The 21,801-nt window shown below is 48.3% G+C and overlaps 1 protein-coding gene, 1 long non-coding RNA gene and 1 pseudogene across 3 annotated transcripts; 1 reads left to right on the top strand and 2 right to left on the bottom strand.

Moving 5' to 3' along the window:
• Positions 1 to 21,801, bottom strand: part of LOC135511235 (equistatin-like) — a 114,502-nt pseudogene that overhangs the window by 77,761 nt on the left and 14,940 nt on the right.
• On the top strand, positions 13,028 to 13,590 carry LOC135510216 (uncharacterized). Its single transcript, XR_010451089.1, has 3 exons — positions 13,028 to 13,163; positions 13,295 to 13,380; positions 13,474 to 13,590. It is a non-coding gene; the product is annotated as an uncharacterized LOC135510216 (long non-coding RNA).
• LOC135509891 (ladderlectin-like) lies at positions 14,604 to 19,957 on the bottom strand. Of its 2 annotated transcripts, XM_064930718.1 has the most exons (5): positions 16,498 to 16,559; positions 16,257 to 16,357; positions 15,668 to 15,844; positions 14,971 to 15,079; positions 14,604 to 14,831 (listed from the first exon to the last, which is right to left on the bottom strand). In XM_064930718.1, the coding sequence occupies exons 1-5, from the start codon at positions 16,553 to 16,555 to the stop codon at positions 14,740 to 14,742; spliced, it is 537 nt and encodes a 178-aa protein (XP_064786790.1). In that variant the 5' UTR covers positions 16,556 to 16,559; the 3' UTR covers positions 14,604 to 14,739. The 2 variants fall into 2 exon arrangements, 1 of the variants encoding a protein (XP_064786790.1); XR_010451005.1 differs by lacking the exons at positions 15,668 to 15,844; positions 16,257 to 16,357; positions 16,498 to 16,559 and adding an exon at positions 19,879 to 19,957.

The following is a 21,801-nucleotide window of genomic DNA, read 5'->3' as shown; positions in this document are numbered from 1 at the left end:
AGGTATGGTAGAGAGGAGAGGTATGGTAGAGAGGAGAGGTATAGGAGAGAGGAGAGGTATGGGAGAGAGGAGAGGGTTTGTGTTAGGACAAGAGGAGCAGAGAGAGGTATGGGAGAAATGAGAGGAGGGGTGAGGTTAGGGGACGAGAGGAGGAGGGGAGAGTCGAGAGGTTAGGGGAGGGGAGGAGAGGGGTAGGGAAGAGGGGTATAGGAGGGAGGAGTGGAGAGAGGAGAGTTTAGGGGAGAGAGGTATAGGAGAGAGGAGAGGTATAGGAGAGAGGAGAGGTATAGGAGAGAGGAGAGGTATAGGAGAGAGGAGAGGTATAGGAGAGAGGAGAGGAGGAGGGGAGAGAGGAGAAGTATGGGATAGAGGAGAGGTATGGTAGAGAGGAGAGGTATAGGAGAGAGTAGAGGTATAGGAGAGAGGAGAGGTATAGGAGAGAGGAGAGGAGGAGGGGAGAGAGGAGAGGTATGCGAGAGAGGAGAGGTATGCGAGAGAGGAGAGGTATGGTAGAGAGGAGAGGTATAGGAGAGAGGAGAGGTATAGGAGAGAGGAGAGGTATGGTAGAGAGGAGAGGTATAGGAGAGAGGAGAGGTATAGGAGAGAGGAGAGGAGGAGGGGAGAGAGGAGAGGTATAGGAGAGAGGAGAGGAGGAGGGGAGAGGAGAGGTATAGGAGAGAGGAGAGGTGTAGGAGAGAGGAGAGGTATAGTAGAGAGGAGAGGTATGGGAGAGAGGAGAGGTATAGGAGAGAGGAGAGGTATAGGAAAGAGGAGAGGTATAGGCGAGAGGAGAGGTGAGAGGTATAGGAGAGAGGAGAGGTATAGGAGAGAGGAGAGGTATAGGAGAGAGGAGAGGTATGGGAGAGAGGAGAGGTATAGGAGAGAGGAGAGGTATAGGAGAGAGGAGAGGTATAGGAGAGAGGAGAGGTATGGGAGAGAGGAGAGGGTTTATGTTAGGACAAGAGGAGGAGAGAGAGGTATGGGAGAAATGAGAGGAGGGGTGAGGTTAGGGGACGAGAGGAGGAGGGGAGAGTCGAGAGGTTAGGGGAGGGGAGGAGAGGGGTAGGGAAGAGGGGTATAGGAGGGAGGAGTGGAGAGAGGAGAGTTTAGGGGAGAGAGGTATAGGAGAGAGGAGAGGTATAGGAGAGAGGAGAGGTATAGGAGAGAGGAGAGGTATAGGAGAGAGGAGAGGTATAGGAGAGAGGAGAGGTATAGGAGAGAGGAGAGGAGGAGGGGAGAGAGGAGAAGTATGGGATAGAGGAGAGGTATGGTAGAGAGGAGAGGTATAGGAGAGAGTAGAGGTATAGGAGAGAGGAGAGGTATAGGAGAGAGGAGAGGAGGAGGGGAGAGAGGAGAGGTATGCGAGAGAGGAGAGGTATGCGAGAGAGGAGAGGTATGGTAGAGAGGAGAGGTATAGGAGAGAGGAGAGGTATAGGAGAGAGGAGAGGTATGGTAGAGAGGAGAGGTATAGGAGAGAGGAGAGGTATAGGAGAGAGGAGAGGAGGAGGGGAGAGAGGAGAGGTATAGGAGAGAGGAGAGGAGGAGGGGAGAGGAGAGGTATAGGAGAGAGGAGAGGTGTAGGAGAGAGGAGAGGTATAGTAGAGAGGAGAGGTATGGGAGAGAGGAGAGGTATAGGAGAGAGGAGAGGTATAGGAAAGAGGAGAGGTAAAGGCGAGAGGAGAGGTGAGAGGTATAGGAGAGAGGAGAGGTATAGGAGAGAGGAGAGGTATAGGAGAGAGGAGAGGTATGGGAGAGAGGAGAGGTATAGGAGAGAGGAGAGGTATAGGAGAGAGGAGAGGTATAGGAGAGAGGAGAGGTATGGGAGAGAGGAGAGGGTTTGTGTTAGGACAAGAGGAGAGAGAGGTATGGGAGAAATGAGAGGAGGGGTGAGGTTAGGGGACGAGAGGAGGAGGGGAGAGTCGAGAGGTTAGGGGAGGGGAGGAGAGGGGTAGGGAAGAGGGGTATAGGAGGGAGGAGTGGAGAGAGGAGAGTTTAGGGGAGAGAGGTATAGGAGAGAGGAGAGGTATAGGAGAGAGGAGAGGTATAGGAGAGAGGAGAGGTATAGGAGAGAGGAGAGGTATAGGAGAGAGGAGAGGAGGAGGGGAGAGAGGAGAAGTATGGGATAGATCAGAGGTATGGTAGAGAGGAGAGGTATAGGAGAGAGTAGAGGTATAGGAGAGAGGAGAGGTATAGGAGAGAGGAGAGGAGGAGGGGAGAGAGGAGAGGTATGCGAGAGAGGAGAGGTATGCGAGAGAGGAGAGGTATGGTAGAGAGGAGAGGTATAGGAGAGAGGAGAGGTATAGGAGAGAGGAGAGGTATGGTAGAGAGGAGAGGTATAGGAGAGAGGAGAGGTATAGGAGAGAGGAGAGGAGGAGGGGAGAGAGGAGAGGTATAGGAGAGAGGAGAGGAGGAGGGGAGAGGAGAGGTATAGGAGAGAGGAGAGGTGTAGGAGAGAGGAGAGGTATAGTAGAGAGGAGAGGTATGGGAGAGAGGAGAGGTATAGGAGAGAGGAAAGGTATAGGAAAGAGGAGAGGTATAGGCGAGAGGAGAGGTGAGAGGTATAGGAGAGATTTCCGGTTCCGGTTGGAGCGAGCGGTCGCATCTACACTTCGGTCCGCAGGTAGTATAACTTTTCATTACATTTCGTTATAGTACAACGGTTTGATTTGTCTAATCTTAGCAATTTCTTCTTAGCTAGCTACATAGCCGTCTTTGTATCAAAGATAATTGCATAATTAACGTATTTCGTCGTCCTAACGTATCTGCCCAGCAGCTAGCTAAGCAGCTAGCTAACATCCACTGTCCACCAGCACTGTAGAAACTATTACACTCAACTGAACAACTCGATTAGCGTAGTGTCAGCTAGCTACATAGTTGTCTTCGCTGTCTTCGTATCCAAGATAATTGTGCAGTTTAGAGTGTGTAGACTTAGAGTGATTATCTTAATTTACCGAGGTTAGCTAGCCAGCTATTTGTCGTCCTTAACGTAGGAGATGCTGCTAGCTAGCTAGCCAACAGCTAGCCAACCTCTACCGAATTGAACTTCAACTACCCGGTCAACATTCCGCGTCGCTCCACAGGTAGTATCACACTTTCATTTCACTTCATTACAGTACAACGGTTTGATTTGTTTGATCGTAGCTAGCCAGCTACATAGCCGTCTTTGTATCTAAGACAATTGTGTAGTCTAGAGCGATTTTCTAGGTTAGCTGGCCAGCTATTGTCGTTCTTTTAACGTAGCTAGCCAGCTAGCCCCCGAATAGCAGCACTGTAGTAACTATTACAGTACAACGGTTTGTTTTGTTTGATCGTAGCTAGCTAGCTACATAGCCGTCTTTGTATCTAAGACAATTGTGTAGCCTAGAGCGATTTTCTAGGTTAGCTAGCCAGCTATTGTCGTTCTTTTAAGGTAACGTAACGCAATCAACCTGCTAGCTAGCCAGCTAGCCCCCGAATAGCAGCACTGTAGAAACTATTACACTCGACGGAACGACTTGATTAGTGTAGTGTCAACATCGCAGCCACTACCAGCTAGCCTACTCAAGCAGTACTGTATCATTTCAATCATTTTAGTCAATAAGATTCTTGCTACGTAAGCTTAACTTTCTGAACATTCGAGACGTGTAGTCCACTTGTCATTCCAATCTCCTTTGCATTAGCGTAGCCTCTTCTGTAGCCTGTCAACTATGTGTCTATCTATCCCTGTTCTCTCCTCTCTGCACAGACCATACAAACGCTGGTGGTCCCAGCGTGCACGACCCACGTGGAGTTCCTGGTCTCCGGTAGCCTCTGGAACTGCCGATCTGCGGCCAACAAGGCAGAGTTCATCTCAGCCTATGCCTCCCTCCAGTCCCTCGACTTCCTGGCACTGACGGAAACATGGATCACCACAGATAACACTGCTACTCTTGCTGCTCTCTCTTCGTCCGCCCACGTGTTCTCGCACACCCCGAGAGCTTCTGGTCAGCGGGGTGGTGGCACCGGGATCCTCATCTCTCCCAAGTGGTCATTATCTCTCTCTCCCCTTACCCATCTATCTATCGCCTCCTTTGAATTCCATGCTGTCACAGTTACCAGCCCTTTCAAGCTTAACATCCTTATCATTTATCGCCCTCCAGGTTCCCTCGGAGAGTTCATCAATGAGCTTGATGCCTTGATAAGCTCCTTTCCTGAGGACGGCTCACCTCTCACAGTCCTGGGCGACTTTAACCTCCCCACGTCTACCTTTGACTCATTCCTCTCTGCCTCCTTCTTTCCACTCCTCTCCTCTTTTGACCTCACCCTCTCACCTACCCCCCCTACTCACAAGGCAGGCAATACGCTCGACCTCATCTTTACTAGATGCTGTTCTTCCACTAACCTCATTGCAACTCCCCTCCAAGTCTCCGACCACTACCTTGTATCCTTTTCCCTCTCGCTCTCATCCAACACTTCCCTCACTGCCCCTACTCGGATGGTATCGCGCCGTCCCAACCTTCGCTCTCTCTCCCCCGCTACTCTCTCCTCTTCCATCCTATCATCTCTTCCCTCTGCTCATACCTTCTCCAACCTTTCTCCTGATTCTGCCTCCTCAACCCTCCTCTCTTCCCTTTCTGCATCCTTTGACTATCTATGTCCCCTATCCTCCAGGCCGGCTCGGTCCTCCCCTCCCGCTCCGTGGCTCGACGACTCATTGCGAGCTCACAGAACAGAGCTCCGGGCAGCCGAGCGGAAATGTAGGAAAACTCGCCTCCCTGCGGACCTGGCATCCTTTCACTCCCTCCTCTCTACATTTTCCTCCTCTGTCTCTGCTGCTAAAGCCACTTTCTACCACTCTAAATTCCAAGCATCTGCCTCTAACCCTAGGAAGCTCTTTGCCACCTTCTCCTCCCTCCTGAATCCTCCTCCCCACCCCCCCCTCCTCCCTCTCTGCAGATGACTTCGTCAACCATTTTGAAAAGAAGGTCGACGACATCCGATCCTCGTTTGCTAAGTCAAACGACACCGCTGGTTCTGCTCACACTGCCCTACCCTGTGCTCTGACCTCTTTCTCCCTCTCTCTCCAGATGAAATCTCGCTTCTTGTGACGGCCGGCCGCCCAACAACCTGCCCGCTTGACCCTATCCCCTCCTCTCTTCTCCAGACCATTTCCGGAGACCTTCTCCCTTACCTCACCTCGCTCATCAACTCATCCCTGACCGCTGGCTACGTCCCTTCCGTCTTCAAGAGAGCGAGAGTTGCACCCCTTCTGAAAAAACCTACACTCGATCCCTCCGATGTCAACAACTACAGACCAGTATCCCTTCTTTCTTTTCTCTCCAAAACTCTTGAACGTGCCGTCCTTGGCCAGCTCTCCCGCTATCTCTCTCAGAATGACCTTCTTGATCCAAATCAGTCAGGTTTCAAGACTAGTCATTCAACTGAGACTGCTCTTCTCTGTATCACGGAGGCGCTCCGCACTGCTAAAGCTAACTCTCTCTCCTCTGCTCTCATCCTTCTAGACCTATCGGCTGCCTTCGATACTGTGAACCATCAGATCCTCCTCTCCACCCTCTCCGAGTTGGGCATCTCCGGCGCGGCCCCCGCTTGGATTGCGTCCTACCTGACAGGTCGCTCCTACCAGGTGGCGTGGCGAGAATCTGTCTCCTCGCCACGCGCTCTCACCACTGGTGTCCCCCAGGGCTCTGTTCTAGGCCCTCTCCTATTCTCGCTATACACCAAGTCACTTGGCTCTGTCATAACCTCACATGGTCTCTCCTATCATTGCTATGCAGACGACACACAATTAATCTTCTCCTTTCCCCCTTCTGATGACCAGGTGGCGAATCGCATCTCTGCATGTCTGGCAGACATATCAGTGTGGATGACGGATCACCACCTCAAGCTGAACCTCGGCAAGACGGAGCTGCTCTTCCTCCCGGGGAAGGACTGCCCGTTCCATGATCTCGCCATCACGGTTGACAACTCCATTGTGTCCTCCTCCCAGAGCGCTAAGAACTTTGGCGTGATCCTGGACAACACCCTGTCGTTCTCAACCAACATCATGGCGGTGGCCCGTTCCTGTAGGTTCATGCTCTACAACATCCGCAGAGTACGACCCTGCCTCACACAGGAAGCGGCGCAGGTCCTAATCCAGGCACTTGTCATCTCCCGTCTGGATTACTGCAACTCGCTGTTGGCTGGGCTCCCTGCCTGTGCCATTAAACCCCTACAACTCATCCAGAACGCCGCAGCCCGTCTGGTGTTCAACCTTCCCAAGTTCTCTCACGTCACCCCGCTCCTCCGCTCTCTCCACTGGCTTCCAGTTGAAGCTCGCATCCGCTACAAGACCATGGTGCTTGCCTACGGAGCTGTGAGGGGAACGGCACCGCAGTACCTCCAGGCTCTGATCAGGCCCTACACCCAAGCAAGGGCACTGCGTTCATCCACCTCTGGCCTGCTCGCCTCCCTACCATTGAGGAAGTACAGTTCCCGCTCAGCCCAGTCAAAACTGTTCGCTGCTCTGGCCCCCCAATGGTGGAACAAACTCCCTCACGACGCCAGGACAGCGGAGTCAATCACCACCTTCCGGAGACACCTGAAACCCCACCTCTTCAAGGAATACCTAGGATAGGATAAGTAATCCTTCTCACCACCCCCCCCCCTTAATGATTTAGATGCACTATTGTAAAGTGGCTGTTCCACTGGATGTCAGAAGGTGAATTCACCAATTTGTAAGTCGCTCTGGATAAGAGCGTCTGCTAAATGACTTAAATGTTAAATGTAAATGTAGGAGAGGTATAGGAGAGAGGAGAGGTATAGGAGAGAGGAGAGGTATGGGAGAGAGGAGAGGTATAGGAGAGAGGAGAGGTATAGGAGAGAGGAGAGGTATAGGAGAGAGGAGAGGTATAGGAGAGAGGAGAGGTATAGGAAAGAGGAGAGGTATAGGAAAGAGGAGAGGTATGGGAGTGAGGAGAGGAGGAGGGGAGAGAGGTATAGGAAAGAGGAGAGGTATAGGCGAGAGGAGAGGAGGAGGGGAGAGAGGAGAGGTATGAGAGAGAGGAGAGGTATGGGAGAGAGGAGAGGTTAGGGAGGAGAGGTATAGGAGAGAGGAGAGGTATAGGGGAGAGGTTATGGGAGTAGGGGTATCGGCGAGAGGAGAGGTATAGGAGAGATGAGAGGTATAGGAGAGAGGAGAGGTATAGGAGGGAGGAGAGGTATAGGAGGGAGGAGAGGAATAGGAGAGAGGAGATGAATAGGAGAGAGGAGAGGAGGGGGGAGAGGAGAGGTATGGGAGAGAGGAGAGGTATGGGAGTGAGGAGAGGAGGAGGGGAGAGAGGTATAGGAGAGAGGAGAGGTATAGGAGAGAGGAGAGGAGGAGGAGGGAGAGAGGAGAGGTATAGGACAGAGGAGAGGAGGGGGGGAGAGTAGATGTATAGGAAAGAGGAGAGGTATAGGAGAGGTATGGGAGAGAGGAGAGGTATAGGAGAGAGGAGAGGTATAGGAAAGAGGAGAGGTATAGGCGAGAGGAGAGGAGGAGGGGAGAGAGGAGAGGTATGGGAGAGAGGAGAGGTATGGGAGAGAGGAGAGGTATAGGAGAGAGGAGAGGTATAGGAGAGAGGAGAGGTATAGGAAAGAGGAGAGGTATAGGAGAGAGGAGAAGAGGAGGGGAGAGAGGTATAGGAGAGAGGAGAGGTATAGGAGAGAGGAGAGGAGGAGGGGAGAGAGGAGAGGCATGGGAGAGAGGATAGGTGTAGGGAAGAGAGGAGAGTTATGGGAGAGAGGATAGGTATAGGAGAGAGGAGAGGAGGAGGGGAGAGAGGTATAGGCGAGAGGAGAGGAGGAAGGGAGAGAGGTATAGGAGAGAGGAGAGGAGGAGGTGGAGAGAGGTGGGGACCCCTCCCCCCCCCCTTGTTCAGGTACACATTATTCCATTTCTGTTAGTTACATGTCTGTGGAACTTGTTCAGTTGTTCAGTTGTTCAGCTGGGTCGCTCTGACCCGCAGAGCGCAGAGCACAACAAGAACACTTGGCTGCTCTCTAGCACACAGCGGGGCACGTCCGGGCCTGTGAAGCGTCTGGCTGAGGTGCTCTGACCCAAGAGCGCAGAGCTGCGAGCCCAGAGCGCAGAGCGGGGAGCCGGGCACAGCCTTGCCACACTCGCCACACTCGCAGACTCTCTACTACGCTCCGCGGCACACGCCTCGCCATTGGCTGACAGGGTTGCTCTGAGCGCAGAGCGAAGAGAGCAGAGCGCAGAGCCGGGCACACGCCTCGCCACACTCGCAGACTCTCTACTACGCTCAAAGGCACACACCTCGCCAGTGGCTGGCACGGTCACTCTGACCCCACCAGAGCAGAGCGGGAGCCCTGGAAACACAGGGCCCGGGTCGCTCTGACCCGCGAGCGCCGAGCACAGAAAGGGGAGCCCTCCACACACAGGACCTGGGTCACCCTGACATCAGGACCACGGGAGGGTGAAATGAAGTTTTTAAGACAACATATTTTGCTACAGGGGTACCATAAGAACCATCTTACACAATAAAACTATTTCAAGACATTCCCAACATAGTACACTGCTTTTGACCAGGGCCTATAGGGTCACAACTAGTCCACTATGTAAGGAATAGGGTTCTATTTGGGACATACTTCATCCATCTATTCCATTGTCATGTTCTTCCAGAAATACAGAAAGTCACCTTGATGACAAGGTTTGGTGAAAGAGAGGCTTGACCCTCGCAAAGAAAAGGCACGCTAGCTATTTACCCTCTCCCACCTTCTCTCCTCCTCACAAAGGAATGCTGCTGGTCCTACGGCATATCTCTCTCCCAATACTTTAGCCTTAAGACATTGATCTATCACCTCTCCTCTCATCTTGCAGACTGTTTTAAATTAAATCACACAGAGATTATGTGGTTTATGGTATTTTTTGTGCAATACTTTTGCACTACGATAATATAAAAACCCACTACAAACTTCTGCTAACATTGGCCACCGCTAGCTGAGAATCATTGGTAGCGGTGCGGCAGGCTGTGCCTGTCCTCCTCTCTTTTTTTTGCATTTTCAATGGTCTGAAACATGCTGGAAATGAATATCTTGTGAATGTAAAGACCAGGAAACTGGAAAAAAATACAAGTCGATTATTTAAATGAATGGCTCTGAATGCACTGTCGGCATGCAGCCAAACGTTACCAACCACTTTTGGAGCTAACTAGCTGGTGCTCATAACATGACTAACATTACCTAGCTAACTAGCTGGTGCTCATAACATGGCTAACATTACCTAGCTAACATTACCTAGCTAACGAGCTGGTGCTCATAACATGGCTAACATTACCTAGCTAACTAGCTGGTGCTCATAACATGGCTAACATTACCTAGCTAACATTATCTAGCTAACTCGCTGGTGCTCATAACATGGCTAACATTACCTAGCTAACTACCTGGTGCTCATAACATGGCTAACATTGCCTAGCTAACTAGCTGGTGCTCATAACATGGCTAACATTACCTAGCTAACTAGCCGGTGCTCATAACATGGCTAACATTACCTAGCTAACTAGCTGGTGCTCATAACATGGCTAACATTACCTAGCTAACTAGCTGGCGCTCATAACATGGCTAACATTACCTAGCTAACATTACCTAGCTAACAAAACAACTTATATTAACAGGATAGATAGCTGGCCATTAGCAACATTGGGTTGTCAATGAGACAGAGCTCGCTAACCAGCTGGGCCAGCAAACAATATAACAAAATAATAATTTTGTATTTGAAAAAACTCCATGAAGGAATCACAGGAATCACAGTAGCAAGTATCCCTGGTGCACTGTTAAAATATTGCCCTTTACTGTAAGGACTGACCACTCTGCTCTCCAGTGGCTCATGTCTTTCAGAGAGCCAGAGGGGCAGGTGGCATGCTGGTTGGAGGAGCTTCAGCCGTATGACTTCACGGTGGTGCACAGGGCAGGGGCACGCCACTCCAACGCCGACGCCATGTCCCGTCGGCCCTGTACTGCAGACGGCTGCCGCCACTGTGAACGGAGAGAGGGACGGGAGAGAGAGCTGCGGGCAGAGGAGGGTGTCTGTGCCACAGTGTGTCGGGCGAGCGGGCCTGTCTGCTGCGAGCTGCAGACTGTCGACGTGGCTGAATGGCGGCAGCAGCAGGGACGGGACACAGACCTACAGCCAGTGCTACAGTGGGTAGAGGCGCAAGTGAGGCCACCATGGGAAGAGGTGACAGCGCTCTCACTCGCGACCAAAGGGTTGTGGTCGAAGTTTGAGAGACTGCGGCTGGCTGATGGCGTGCTACAGCGGGCATGGAAGGAGTCAGCTACGGGAGAGGAGAGGTGGCAGGTGGTGGTCCCAAAAGCATTGCGGGAGGTTGTGCTCCAGAGTACTCATGGGGGGGGTGGGGACTGGACACTTTGGGGTCACAAAAACACTGCGCCGTCTCCGTCAGGGCTCCTACTGGGGGCAGCACAAGAGGGATGTGGAGGACTTTTGTCGCCGCTGTGACAACTGCACAGCGAGAAAGGGCCCCCCAGGCCGCTCTCATGCTCAGCTCCAACAGTTCCCAGTGGGGGCTCCCATGGAGAGGGTGGGAGTGGATGTAGTTGGGCCGTTCCCCACCACAGACAGTGGAAACCGCTGGGTGCTCACGGCCATGGACTATTTCACAAAATGGCCCGAGGCCTATGCTCTGCCTGACCAGGAGGCAGAGACCATCGTCGACGCCCTGACAGCGGGGATGTTCAGCAGGTTTGGAGCTGCAGAGTCCATCCACAGCGACCAAGGCAGAAACTTTGAGTCCCGTGTGTTCGCCACCATGTGTGAGAGGCTGGGTATGCACAAGACCCGCACTACTCCTCTCCATCCTCAAAGTGATGGCCTTGTGGAGCGCTTCAACAAAACGCTTGGACAGCAGCTGGCCATCGTCTCTTCCAACACCAGCGTGACTGGGACAAGCACCTGCCTATGGTCCTCATGGCATGCCGCTCCGCTGTCCAAGACTCCACCTCCTGCACGCCTGCCCTCCTCATGCTGGGGAGAGAGATCCGCACCCCTGCGGAGATGGCGTTTGGTCGGCCCCTGGATAGCCCTCATGTTCCTCCGGGGCCGGAGTATGCCCGGAGACTCCAGGACCGCCTGGAGACAGCCCACACCTTCGCCAGAGAGCAGCTGGTGAATGCAGGTGTGAGGCAGAAAAGGAACTATGACGTGCACACCCGGGGAAGGCACTTTGTGGCTGGGGAGCTGGTCTGGGTCTACAGCCCCCTAAGGAAAAAAGGCAGATGCCCCAAGTTGGACATTATTGGGCACAGACAACAGCACAAAGGGCAAGAAGGTAGAGACAACAATACATCAGGCGAAGCAGCCACAACTGTCAGTAAGAGTGTCCATGATTGAGTATTTGAATGAAGAGATTGAGATAAATACTCAAACTGGACAGTTTTGATGCAGCTCGTTCCAGTCACTAGCTGCAGCAAACTGAAAAGATGAGCGACCCAGGGATGTGTGTGCTTTGGGGACCTTTAACAGAATGTGACTTGCAGAACAGGTGTTGTATGTGGAGGATGAGGGCTGCAGTTGATATCTCAGATAGTGGGAGTGAGGCCTAAGAGGGTAAATAAATAAGCATCAACCAGTGGGTCTTGCGACGGGTATACAGAGATGACCAGTTTGAAGAGGAGTATAGAGTGCAGTGATGTGTCCTATAAGGAGCATTGGTAGCAAATCTGATGGCCAATTGGTAAAGAACATCTTGCCGCTCGAGAGCACCCTTACCTGCCGATCTATAAATTATGTCTCCATAATCTAGCATGGGTAGGAGGGTCATCTGAATCAGGGTTAGTTTTGCAGCTGGGGTGAAAGAGGAGCGATTACAATATAGCAAACCAAGTCCAGAATTAACTTAAGCCTACAGCTTTGATATGTGCTGAGAGAAGGACAGTGTATAGTCTAGCCAAACTCCCAAGTACGTGTATGAGTTGACTACCTCAAGCTCTAAACTCTCAGAGGTAGTAATCACACCTGTGGGGAGAGGGGCATTCTTCTTACCAAACCACATGACCTTTGTTTTGGAGGTGTTCAGAACAAGGTTAAGGGCAGAGAAAGCTTGTTGGACACTGAAAGCTTTGTTGTAGAGCATTTAACACAACATCCAGGGAGGGGCCAGCTGAGTATAAGACTGTATCATCTGCATATCAATGGATGAGAGCTTCCTACTGCCTGAGCTATGTCGTTGAGGTAAATTGAGAAGAGCGTGGAGCCTAGGATTGAGCCTTGGGGTACACCCTTGGTGACAGGCAGCAGCTGAGACAGCAGATGTTCTGACATTATACACTGCACTCTTTGAGAGGTAGTTAGCAAACCAGGCCAACGACACCTCAGACACCAATACTCCTTCACCGGCCCACAAGAATGGAATGGTGTACTGTATCAAAAGCTTTGGCAAGGTCAATAAAATTATCAGCACAGTATTGCTTAGAATCAAGGGCAATGGTGACATCATTGAGGACCTTTAAGGTTACAGTGACACATGCATAACCTGAACGGAAGCCAGACTGCATACCAGAGAGAACACTATAGACATCAAGAGAGCCAGTCAGTTGATTATTGACACGTTTTTCAAAACGTTTGATAAACAGGGCAAAATAGAAATAGGCCTATAACAGTTAGGATCAGCTTGATCTCCCCCTTTAAATAAAGGACGAACCGTGGATGTCTTCCAGGCAATGGAAACCTCCCTAGAGAGAAGAGACAGGTTCAAAAGATCAGCCGTGACACCAGATAAATTAAGGTTGTGCCCAAGGGCTCAAGGGCATAGACAGATATTTCAACTTCTCATCTCAGGGATTCAAACTAGCAACCTTTGTGTTACTGGTCCAACTCTCTAACCGCTAGGCTACCTGAGACTCCTCTTGTTCCAGAGATGTATGTTGATGTATAAGATTGAGATTGACAGCCCAAGATTCCAGAATGTATGTCCAGAAATGTATCATATGTCCATACATTGTCCAGCAATGTTATGTCATGTCCACATTACAATGTATGTTACCAGTCTATCAAGATGGCATCTCACACCTCAAGACCCGCTGTGAGCGTGAAAGAGATGCCGCGACACATGGCCCAATAGGAGGCTTCATCCCCACTTGTGACTACAATGGACAATACACCCCTGAGCAATGTTGGGGCTCTACAGGTTAACATGCACACACACACGCACAGAAGCACACAGTAAATTCTCCAATTGAGTTGAACGTGACAAATTCAATGTGTTACAGTAAAATGTGTAAATATATTTAGCAGGTTATTAACATGTCTTTCTGGTAGGTTACTGTTGGTGTGTGAACAGTTCTGGACAGAAGATTCCGGGCACTGAGACTCCACCAGGCACTGCTATCAACTGTTCCACCAAGGTACACACACAAAAACACACACTCACTAAATCTTATTTCTTTGCAGCTGGTTCTGGATGTTGTTCATGTTTGTTGTTTTGTCTGGAATTGTAGATGTGGACGTAGATGAAAAGCGTTGGAACGAAGACGTTGAAGACTTGACAGTTGTCTTTGCTGTACTACAGGAACTAATTCACTTTCCATACAAATAAAATAAATCCAGAGATTAAACTGTTGATTTTTCTTGTTGGTGTGATATGCTGAACAATTTATATGAACCTGTCAAAATAATCGTTTACCTTCGATCGGATGTTCACTCACGAGACTCCCAGTTACACAATAAATGTTGCCCTATTTGTTTGGCACATTATGTTCAGAAATCCACAGGAAAGAGGCACGACAAATTCCAAATAGTTTCCGTAATGTCCACAGAAACATGGCCAACTTTTTTTATTATCAATCCTCAGGATAAAATATATAATCGATAATATCAACCGCAACGGTCTTGTTCAGTAGGAGAGGGAACGGCAATGGTTCCCCAAACTCTGTTGCGCGAGCAGAACTCATGCGAACACTTGACGGATGTTATTGTTCTGGCTCACTTTTCAAAATAAAATATATCCCTTTAAATGGCACAAAGGGAGGCTATGGAACATGGAGTCAAAATAGAAGCCACTTCCTGGTTTGATATTACTCAGGGTTTCACCTGCAATATCGGTTGTGTTATACACAGACAGTATGTCGACAGTTTTGGAAACTCGAATGTTTTCTATCCAATACTAATATGCATATATTAGCAACTGAGAAGATGGCCATTTACAATGGGCACCTTTTCATCCAAGCTACTCAATACTGCCCCCTGCAGCCATAAGTAGTTAAACATGTCTTTTGCACCTTCAGTATCCTAAACATACTGTCATTTCACAGGTCTACATTTACAAAGTTAGGCACAATGACAGTTATGTCCTGGTGGCACAGTCACGCATGGCACTTGCAACATAACAGTTGTGGGTTTGAGTCCAACAGGGGACAGGAAGAAAGAGTACCAACTACAACATGTGTTATGATGCAGAGTTTCAGGTGAAGTGTTACAGGTTGTACTTAGTGCCAATTTGACACAGGTTTTGGACTTAATATCTGTTTGACAAATACATTTTGGGATGCGAATGTACGTTTTAGAAAGCTCTCAAAACATGGGACAATTTCAGCAGTATGATTCATAGTCAATAACTCATGAGACAAAAAATAGTCCACATTTTATTGGCTGCAAACAATTCCTCAACATTTGTGTAGTAACAGACTTATTTAACAGCAACTAAGTAATTTGACGTTACCATGAAGTATTAAGGGCGCAGCAACTACGGAATAACATTGCTGCTTCTAATGTATAGTCTGGCGGAGAGGCAGGAGTCTCAGGGAGCACACAGAGGGCAAGCTCCTTCCACATAAAGCATTGTTCCAGCGCTTCTGACCTGAAGACAAAACACAGAACACATATACTCAGCTGTACAGACAGTAGGAAAGTCCACAGGAGACATTCATTAGTTAAATTAACTAGGAATAAATTTAATTTGATGACTGGATCAGTGAATGATACTGGGTTTACTGTACCTCCAAAGTTGATACGAATACAAGTCTCTCTGGCACCAGCACCAGGCCTTCCTTTAGCCCAGTTCTGGTGATCAAAGTCGGAGCCATCACTCCAGAACCACCGCCTGTCCTGAAGGGGGGGGGTCAGAATAAACTCAATGTATAGTCTTTCCTCTAACACCTGAAACAGTTAAAGCTACTCCAAAACCCCTCCTACTGGGACTATTGCTTGTGTAAAGACCGTGATGCCTACTCCTCACATTTGCAATCCCATACATGTCAAAGACCATAACTAGTTGACAACTTGATGCTCGAAACCCCATGCACATGTTTACAAGCAGACTGTGTGGAATAGATTACATCTATACTTAACTAGAACCATTTTACATATGTATAAAAGCATCCTACGGAAGTTGACAATTAAAAACATTGACGTTATTTAGTAGATTCATCTAGCATGACCTACAGGATCAATTAGGTTAAGGGTTTCGCTCAAGGGCACGTCAGATTTCTCAGTGAGCTCTGGGATTCAAACTAGCAGCCTTGACTTTATTGGGGTCCACACAAAATAGACAGAACTACATTAATAACAGGTAGCCTAAATGCCACAACACACTATTTTTTTAACGAGGTTTGCTGTTCACTTGAGCAAGATGAGATGGAACGGAGTTCCTTGCAATAATGGCCTTATATAACACTGTAGGGTTCATGGTCCCACCTTAACAGAATAAAATCCACCAATCCAGGTAGGAGGGAAACCAACAGTCTTGACCAAGACCAACTCCTGTAGAAACTGGTCCTCCTCGGAGCTGTGCACAGATGCCAGGTTTGCGCCAAGGTAGTTCACAACGTTGGGTACAGACACCAGTTGATCACCAAGGGACACACAGTACCGCTAGAGAAGAAAGTATTTATTGAACTAGGCAAGTCAATTAAGAAAATTATTATCTACAGTAACAGCCAAGCAGTAGATGGGAACAAAGACATTTCATGTATTAGTCAGTCAGCCTTGCTGAGAATTTGTCTTCTGGACTCTCAACCAAATATTGACCATCGCAAATAATTCCTTTTTAAACTCTTAAAGATACTAGTTTATCTCCATCTTAAGCCATGTCCTGTGGGTTCCAGTATACAGGAGGCACAACACATTCAAAATGATTAGAAAATTCCCATCTTAAAGGGAAGCTCAGTATTTCACATCAGTCATGTGTTGCAGTTTAAGAAAGTATCACCTTTAAGGTAATGTCAAAGAGCTCATTTCAACTACACTTCCCCTTCAAATTCACAGTAGATGGTAAGGGTGATACCTCTGCTTCAGGCCAGCTCCTTGTAGTCTTTACAAACATTAAACAGCGTGATCCATATTTGGTCCAACCGGAAGGACACAAGTCTTCTTCTACAAGTGCATCTGTAAGGAGAAGTTACATGTGGCTTTAAAGGCTAGTGGATGGAGATCTACAAATCACAGCTACAATATTATTTGTAGGTCAGTCAGTCATGTCTGCTACGAGAAAAATACAGAACGAGTCAAGAAAAGTGGACTCTTACGTGCATCTCCCAGAGCAAAGGCAGCACTGAGAAGCAGAAGACTGGTCAACATGGTCATGGAGTCTCCTGAGAGAAACAGAGTGAAGCCATCAAAACCACAGATTCAACTTCACATACAGTAGATTAGAACAGGAATGTGTCTGCTTTCCTAAATGCCAACCTATTCCCTAAACAGGGCTGAGGAGAATGTCTGGGCAGGTATTTCTCTCCACTCAGAAGTAAGAGAGTTCAAGTTCCCAAATGTAGAAATGTCATTCAGGTTTGGTTATGGCCAAATCTGTCAGAAAACAGGCATTATGATTGAACACAAAGTTCAATTCTGCTTCTTTTACTTTCCAACAAAAATAAAAAGCAAAGTATAAAATGCTGACAGGTAAGGCGTAGTGGCTTGTAACACCAGCAGGTAAGGCTTAGTGGCTTGTAACACCAGCAGGTAAGGCTTAGTGGCTTGTAACACCAGCAGGTAAGGCTTAGTGGCTTGTAACACCAGCAGGTAAGGCTTAGTGGCTTGTAACGCCAGCAGGTAAGGCTTTTAGTGGCTTGTAACACCAGCAGGCAGGGCTTAGTGGCTTGTAACACCAGCAGGTAAGGCTTAGTGGCTTGTAACACCAGCAGGCAAGGCTTAGTGGCTTGTAACACCAGCAGGCAGGGCTTAGTGGCTTGTAACACCAGCAGGTAAGGCTTAGTGGCTTGTAACACCAGCAGGCAGGGCTTAGTGGCTTGTAACACCAGCAGGTAAGGTGAAATGGCCACCTGGAAAGGCTGTGATAAGATGTTGTCGTGCTGGAGGGAATACACCACAGCCCAATATTAGACCTGTTAATTAATGAAGCAAGCTCTAAGGACATTCTACTGCAAAAGCTTGCTGGTAGATGACATGGTTCAATAAGGTACCTGCAAGCAGTATGGGGTCGCACCTCTGAAGATAGACATAATACAGTAGACGGTTCTGATAAAGCACCATTTACAGCACTGAGCAGTGATCAATAACTAAATCTAGAATAGACAAGGCCCATTCAAATATGGCGGCCAATGTTTTGTTCTGGCTTTGCATGTCCATGTTTCCCCTACTTCCAGTCTGGCCCAGCATGGTGCCCATACTGTGAGGGTGTTTAGCTAAACAGCGGAGCACAACATGGAATCCATTTAAAGTTGTTGGGGGGGTGGGGGGGTGGGGGATAAAGTAAAAAAAGCATTTCATAGTTTGTTCACTGAGACACAGTGCAACCAATCAGGACAGTCTACAGGATTATAGATGTAAGACACATTCTGCCAGGCAGGTACCATCATTATACCATGTCTCATCTCACCAGCTGTAAAACTTCCCTTACAGTTAAATTAAAGGTCTAATACTGGGCCAGCTACACCATAACAATACACATGATGAACAGGATATTACACCCCAATGCAGGAAGTTAAAACCCTAGAAAAGTTACAATAGCAGGACCTCACTTTAGCCAATTAACAACAGGAACTATAAAGGAACTGGGACACCACAAATGCTGAACAACCCAAGTAGAACAAGCTGCTTATACACCAGAAGAATGGAAGAGGAATTGGTGATTAGCAGAGTGAGTTCAGGTGTGATGAGTTAGCAGGAAAGGGGCGTGTCCAGAGGGGAACTGGGAGTTCAATTATGCCCACTGAATGCATTTTTTAATGATCATATACAAAAAGTTGTTTTGCAGGACAAAGGTTTATTGTGACTTTCAAGAATGCCGGAATTGCTTCACCTTGCTCTCCTGGTAGGCTCGATGCAAGTTTCACCATCCAATTATTTCAGACATACAATGCAGTTCCACCATGGCACGGACAATGATGATATCTTGGTGCAGACCATGATGATACCTTGGTGCAGACCATGATGATACCTTGGTGCAGACCATGATGATACCTTGGCGCAGACCATGATGATACCTTGGCGCAGACCATGATGATACCTTGGTGCAGACCATGATGATACCTTGGCGCAGACCATGGTGATACCTTGGCGCAGACCATGATGATACCTTGGCACGGACAATTTGTTCATTCTACACTCTAGGTACATTTTGTTTTTGTTGGGGGGGTGAAGTTATTACGTCCAGTTGTTTTTATCAACACAGCAGTTCAACGGAATCTCACTGTAGCAAGCAATTTTTACATCTATTTTCTATGCAAACTTTCTAAATGTCGACAAAAAAAAAAGCTGAAGGTCTGGAGGAGAGAGAGTGAAAGTAGAACCAGTGTTTGTTGTCGGGAGAGAGGTATGGGAGAGGGAAAGGTTTGGTGAGGAGATGAGGAAGGGAGAGAGGAGGAAGGGAGAGAGGAGAGGTTAGGGGAAGACAGGATGAGGGGAGAGAGGAATATGAGAGAGGAGAGGATGAGGGGAGAGAGGTATATAGGAGAGGAGAGGTGAGGAGGGGATGAGGGGAGAGAGGAATATGGGAGAGGTGAGGAAAGGAGGAGGGGAGAGAGGTATATGAGAGAGGAGAGGTTAGGTGAGGAGAAGAGAGGAGGAAAGATGATCGATCAAGGTGTTAAAGGGATGTTGTGCGATTTTGGCAATTTAGCCCTCTTTCATTAGTTTTGAAGGAAGTTTTGAAATGAACTACTATAGCTTCAGCACAATTGCTAACTATGAGAGCAGATGCCAAAGCCTTCCAGTCATTGCGCTGACGCTAGTTAGAGATCACTGGAATAACTACTTCAAAGTCCTTCAAATGGCATGCAGTGACAAAATCTGACTCTGTGTAAGAAGAAAAGGGTTTTATTTTGCCAAAATATTGCAATATCCCTTTAAGTACATAACCTACTGTATAGCTGGGGGTACTGGAGGAGAGGATAGGAGACCCTGTGTTAAGTACATAACCTACTGTATAACTGGGGGTACTGGAGGAGAGTGTCACATTGTTATAAAGGAGACAGGAATGCGTAATAGGGTTTTTTATTTTCCCAAATTACAGTGTGCCATGTAAAGGCACGGGGACGAAGACCAAGCAAACACATATACAAAACACAGGGCTGAAACCCATTCAAAAGAGCGAGGAGTACCTCGAATAAATACACAGGAGGAGACCCGAAAGCACAAGCACACAATGATACAACACGGGACGAGACCCCTAATCATCTATGCACAATACAAGTGGCACGAAAGCCAAAACAACAAGGCACAGGTACTCACACGACCAACGGACATTGGAACATGGATGCTTCCCAATTGGCTTCTTATCCCCTATGTAGTGCACTACTTTGGACCAGGGCCCACAGTGAACTAAATAGAGAATAGCTCATGGCCACAAAGGTAATATGGACCCTTGTCTAAAGTAGATCACTACGTAGGGAATTGGAGGTCAGTTGGGACATAGACAGGTATTAGATGAACAGATGTTGAAATCTCACCTTCTGAAGTCTTCAGTTGTAGCTTCACTTCTTCAGAGATCTTCACTGGGTCTCTCTCTCTCTGTCCTGCCTGTGAGTTGAGTTCTACCTCTCTCTCAACTCCTTTTTAAGGACCCGTCCAGTCAGACCCCTCCTTTTATTTTGTCAAAATTTCTCTCCCTCTCTCTCTCTCTCTCTCTCTCTCTCTCTTTCTCTCTACCTCTCTCTCTCTCACTCTCTCTCTACCTCTCGCTCTCTCTCTCTCTACCTCTCTCTCTCTCACTCTCTCGCTCTCTCTCGCTCTCTCGCTCTCTTGCTCTCTCTCTACCTCTCTCTCTCTCGCTCTCTCTCTACCTCTCGCTCTCTTGCTCTCTCTCTACCTCTCTCTCTCGCTCTCTCTCTACCTCTCTCTCTCGCTCTCTCTCTACCTCTCGCTCTCTCGCTCTCTCTCTACCTCTCGCTCTCTCGCTCTCTCTCTACCTCTCTCTCTCTCGCTCTCTCTCTACCTCTCTACCTCTCGCTCTCTCTCTACCTCTCGCTCTCTTGCTCTCTCTCTACCTCTCTCTCTCTCGCTCTCTCTCTACCTCTCTCTCTCGCTCTCTCTCTACCTCTCTCTCCCTCTTGCTCTCTCTCTACCTCTCTCTCTCTCTCTACCTCTCTCTCTCTCGCTCTCTCTCTACCTCTCTCTCTCGCTCTCTCTCTACCTCTCTCTACCTCTCTCTCTCTCTCTCTCTCGCTCTCTCTCTACCGCTCTCTCTCTCTCTCTCGCTCTCTCTCTACCTCTCGCTCTCTCTCTACCTCTCGCTCTCTCGCTCTCTCTCGCTCTCTTGCTCTCTCTCTACCTCTCTCTCGCTCTCTCTCTACCTCTCGCTCTCTTGCTCTCTCTCTACCTCTCTCTCTCGCTCTCTCTCTACCTGTCTCTCTCGCTCTCTCTCTACCTCTTGCTCTCTTGCTCTCTCTCTACCTCTCTCTCTCGCTCTCTCTCTACCTCTCGCTCTCTTGCTCTCTCTCTACCTCTCTCTCTCGCTCTCTCTCTACCTCTCTCTCTCGCTCTCTCTCTACCTCTCGCTCGCTCTCTCACTCTCTCTCTACCTCTCTCTCTCTCGCTCTCTCTCTACCTCTCTCTCCCTCTTGCTCTCTCTCTACCTCTCTCTCTCTCTACCTCTCTCTCTCTCTCTCTCTCTCTACCTCTCTCTCTCGCTCTCTCTCTACCTCTCTCTCTCTCACTCTCTCTCTCTCTCGCTCTCATCCTTCAATTCTCCATACTTTCTGTCCAGCCCAAACCCTGCTGGACCTGTCTGACATCTACCTGTTTGACAGGGTTGGGGTCAATTCAAAGTTATTCAACTTTTGTAACAAATTCATGTGTTACATATTGGGTCACAATGTTGATATGAAGAGACTTAATTCTACCTAATTGAAGCTGATGAAGATGTAGTCTGAAGTGCATTACAATGTCTTGGAAACACAATGCTATTTCAGAAGGAGATAAATAATTAGCAGCAAAACCTTTTGTCCTCATTGTGATGTCACCAGATAGACTTTAGATGCAGCATCAATTTAACTATAAGTTCTGGAATGTTCCATTCATTTGAATTAACTGCTGTCTGTCTCATTGATCTTTTGCCCCAGAATGTTGGGCAACTTTTCGTAGCAACTGATGTAGCAGCTGTCGTCAAGTCCAACACCTTGGACAAGCTCATGAAACATTAAATCCATTGAGAGGATTACATAAAAGGTAGAGTTTTCATTGAAAAACTAATAGTTTAAATTGCAAAATATTTTAACAGTGCACCAGGGATACTTGCTACTGTGATTCCTGTGATTCCTTCCTGGAGTTTTTTTCAAATACAAAATTATTATTTTATTATATTGTTTGCTTAGCCATGTTATGGACATCAGCTAGTTAGCTAGGCAATGTTAGCCATGTTATGAGCACCAGCT

The sequence above is a fragment of the Oncorhynchus masou genome, chromosome 23, assembly GCF_036934945.1.
Source record: "Oncorhynchus masou masou isolate Uvic2021 chromosome 23, UVic_Omas_1.1, whole genome shotgun sequence".
In the NCBI taxonomy this organism is placed as follows: Eukaryota; Metazoa; Chordata; class Actinopteri; order Salmoniformes; family Salmonidae; genus Oncorhynchus; species Oncorhynchus masou.
This window is presented reverse-complemented; position numbering and strand designations above follow the sequence as displayed.

What these genes read in the sequence shown, in the direction of transcription:
- LOC135509891 (XM_064930718.1), bottom strand. Translation starts at nt 16,555, where the DNA reads ATGACCATGTTGACCAGTCTTCTGCTTCTCAGTGCTGCCTTTGCTCTG. An exon ending in CTTTGCTCTGGGAGATGCAC is followed by an intron (nt 16,358 to 16,497) that starts GTAAGAGTCCAC and finishes TTCTCCTTACAG; the next exon opens with ATGCACTTGTAGAAGAAGAC. An exon ending in GTGGATTTTATTCTGTTAAG is followed by an intron (nt 15,080 to 15,667) that starts GTGGGACCATGA and finishes CCCCCCCTTCAG; the next exon opens with GACAGGCGGTGGTTCTGGAG.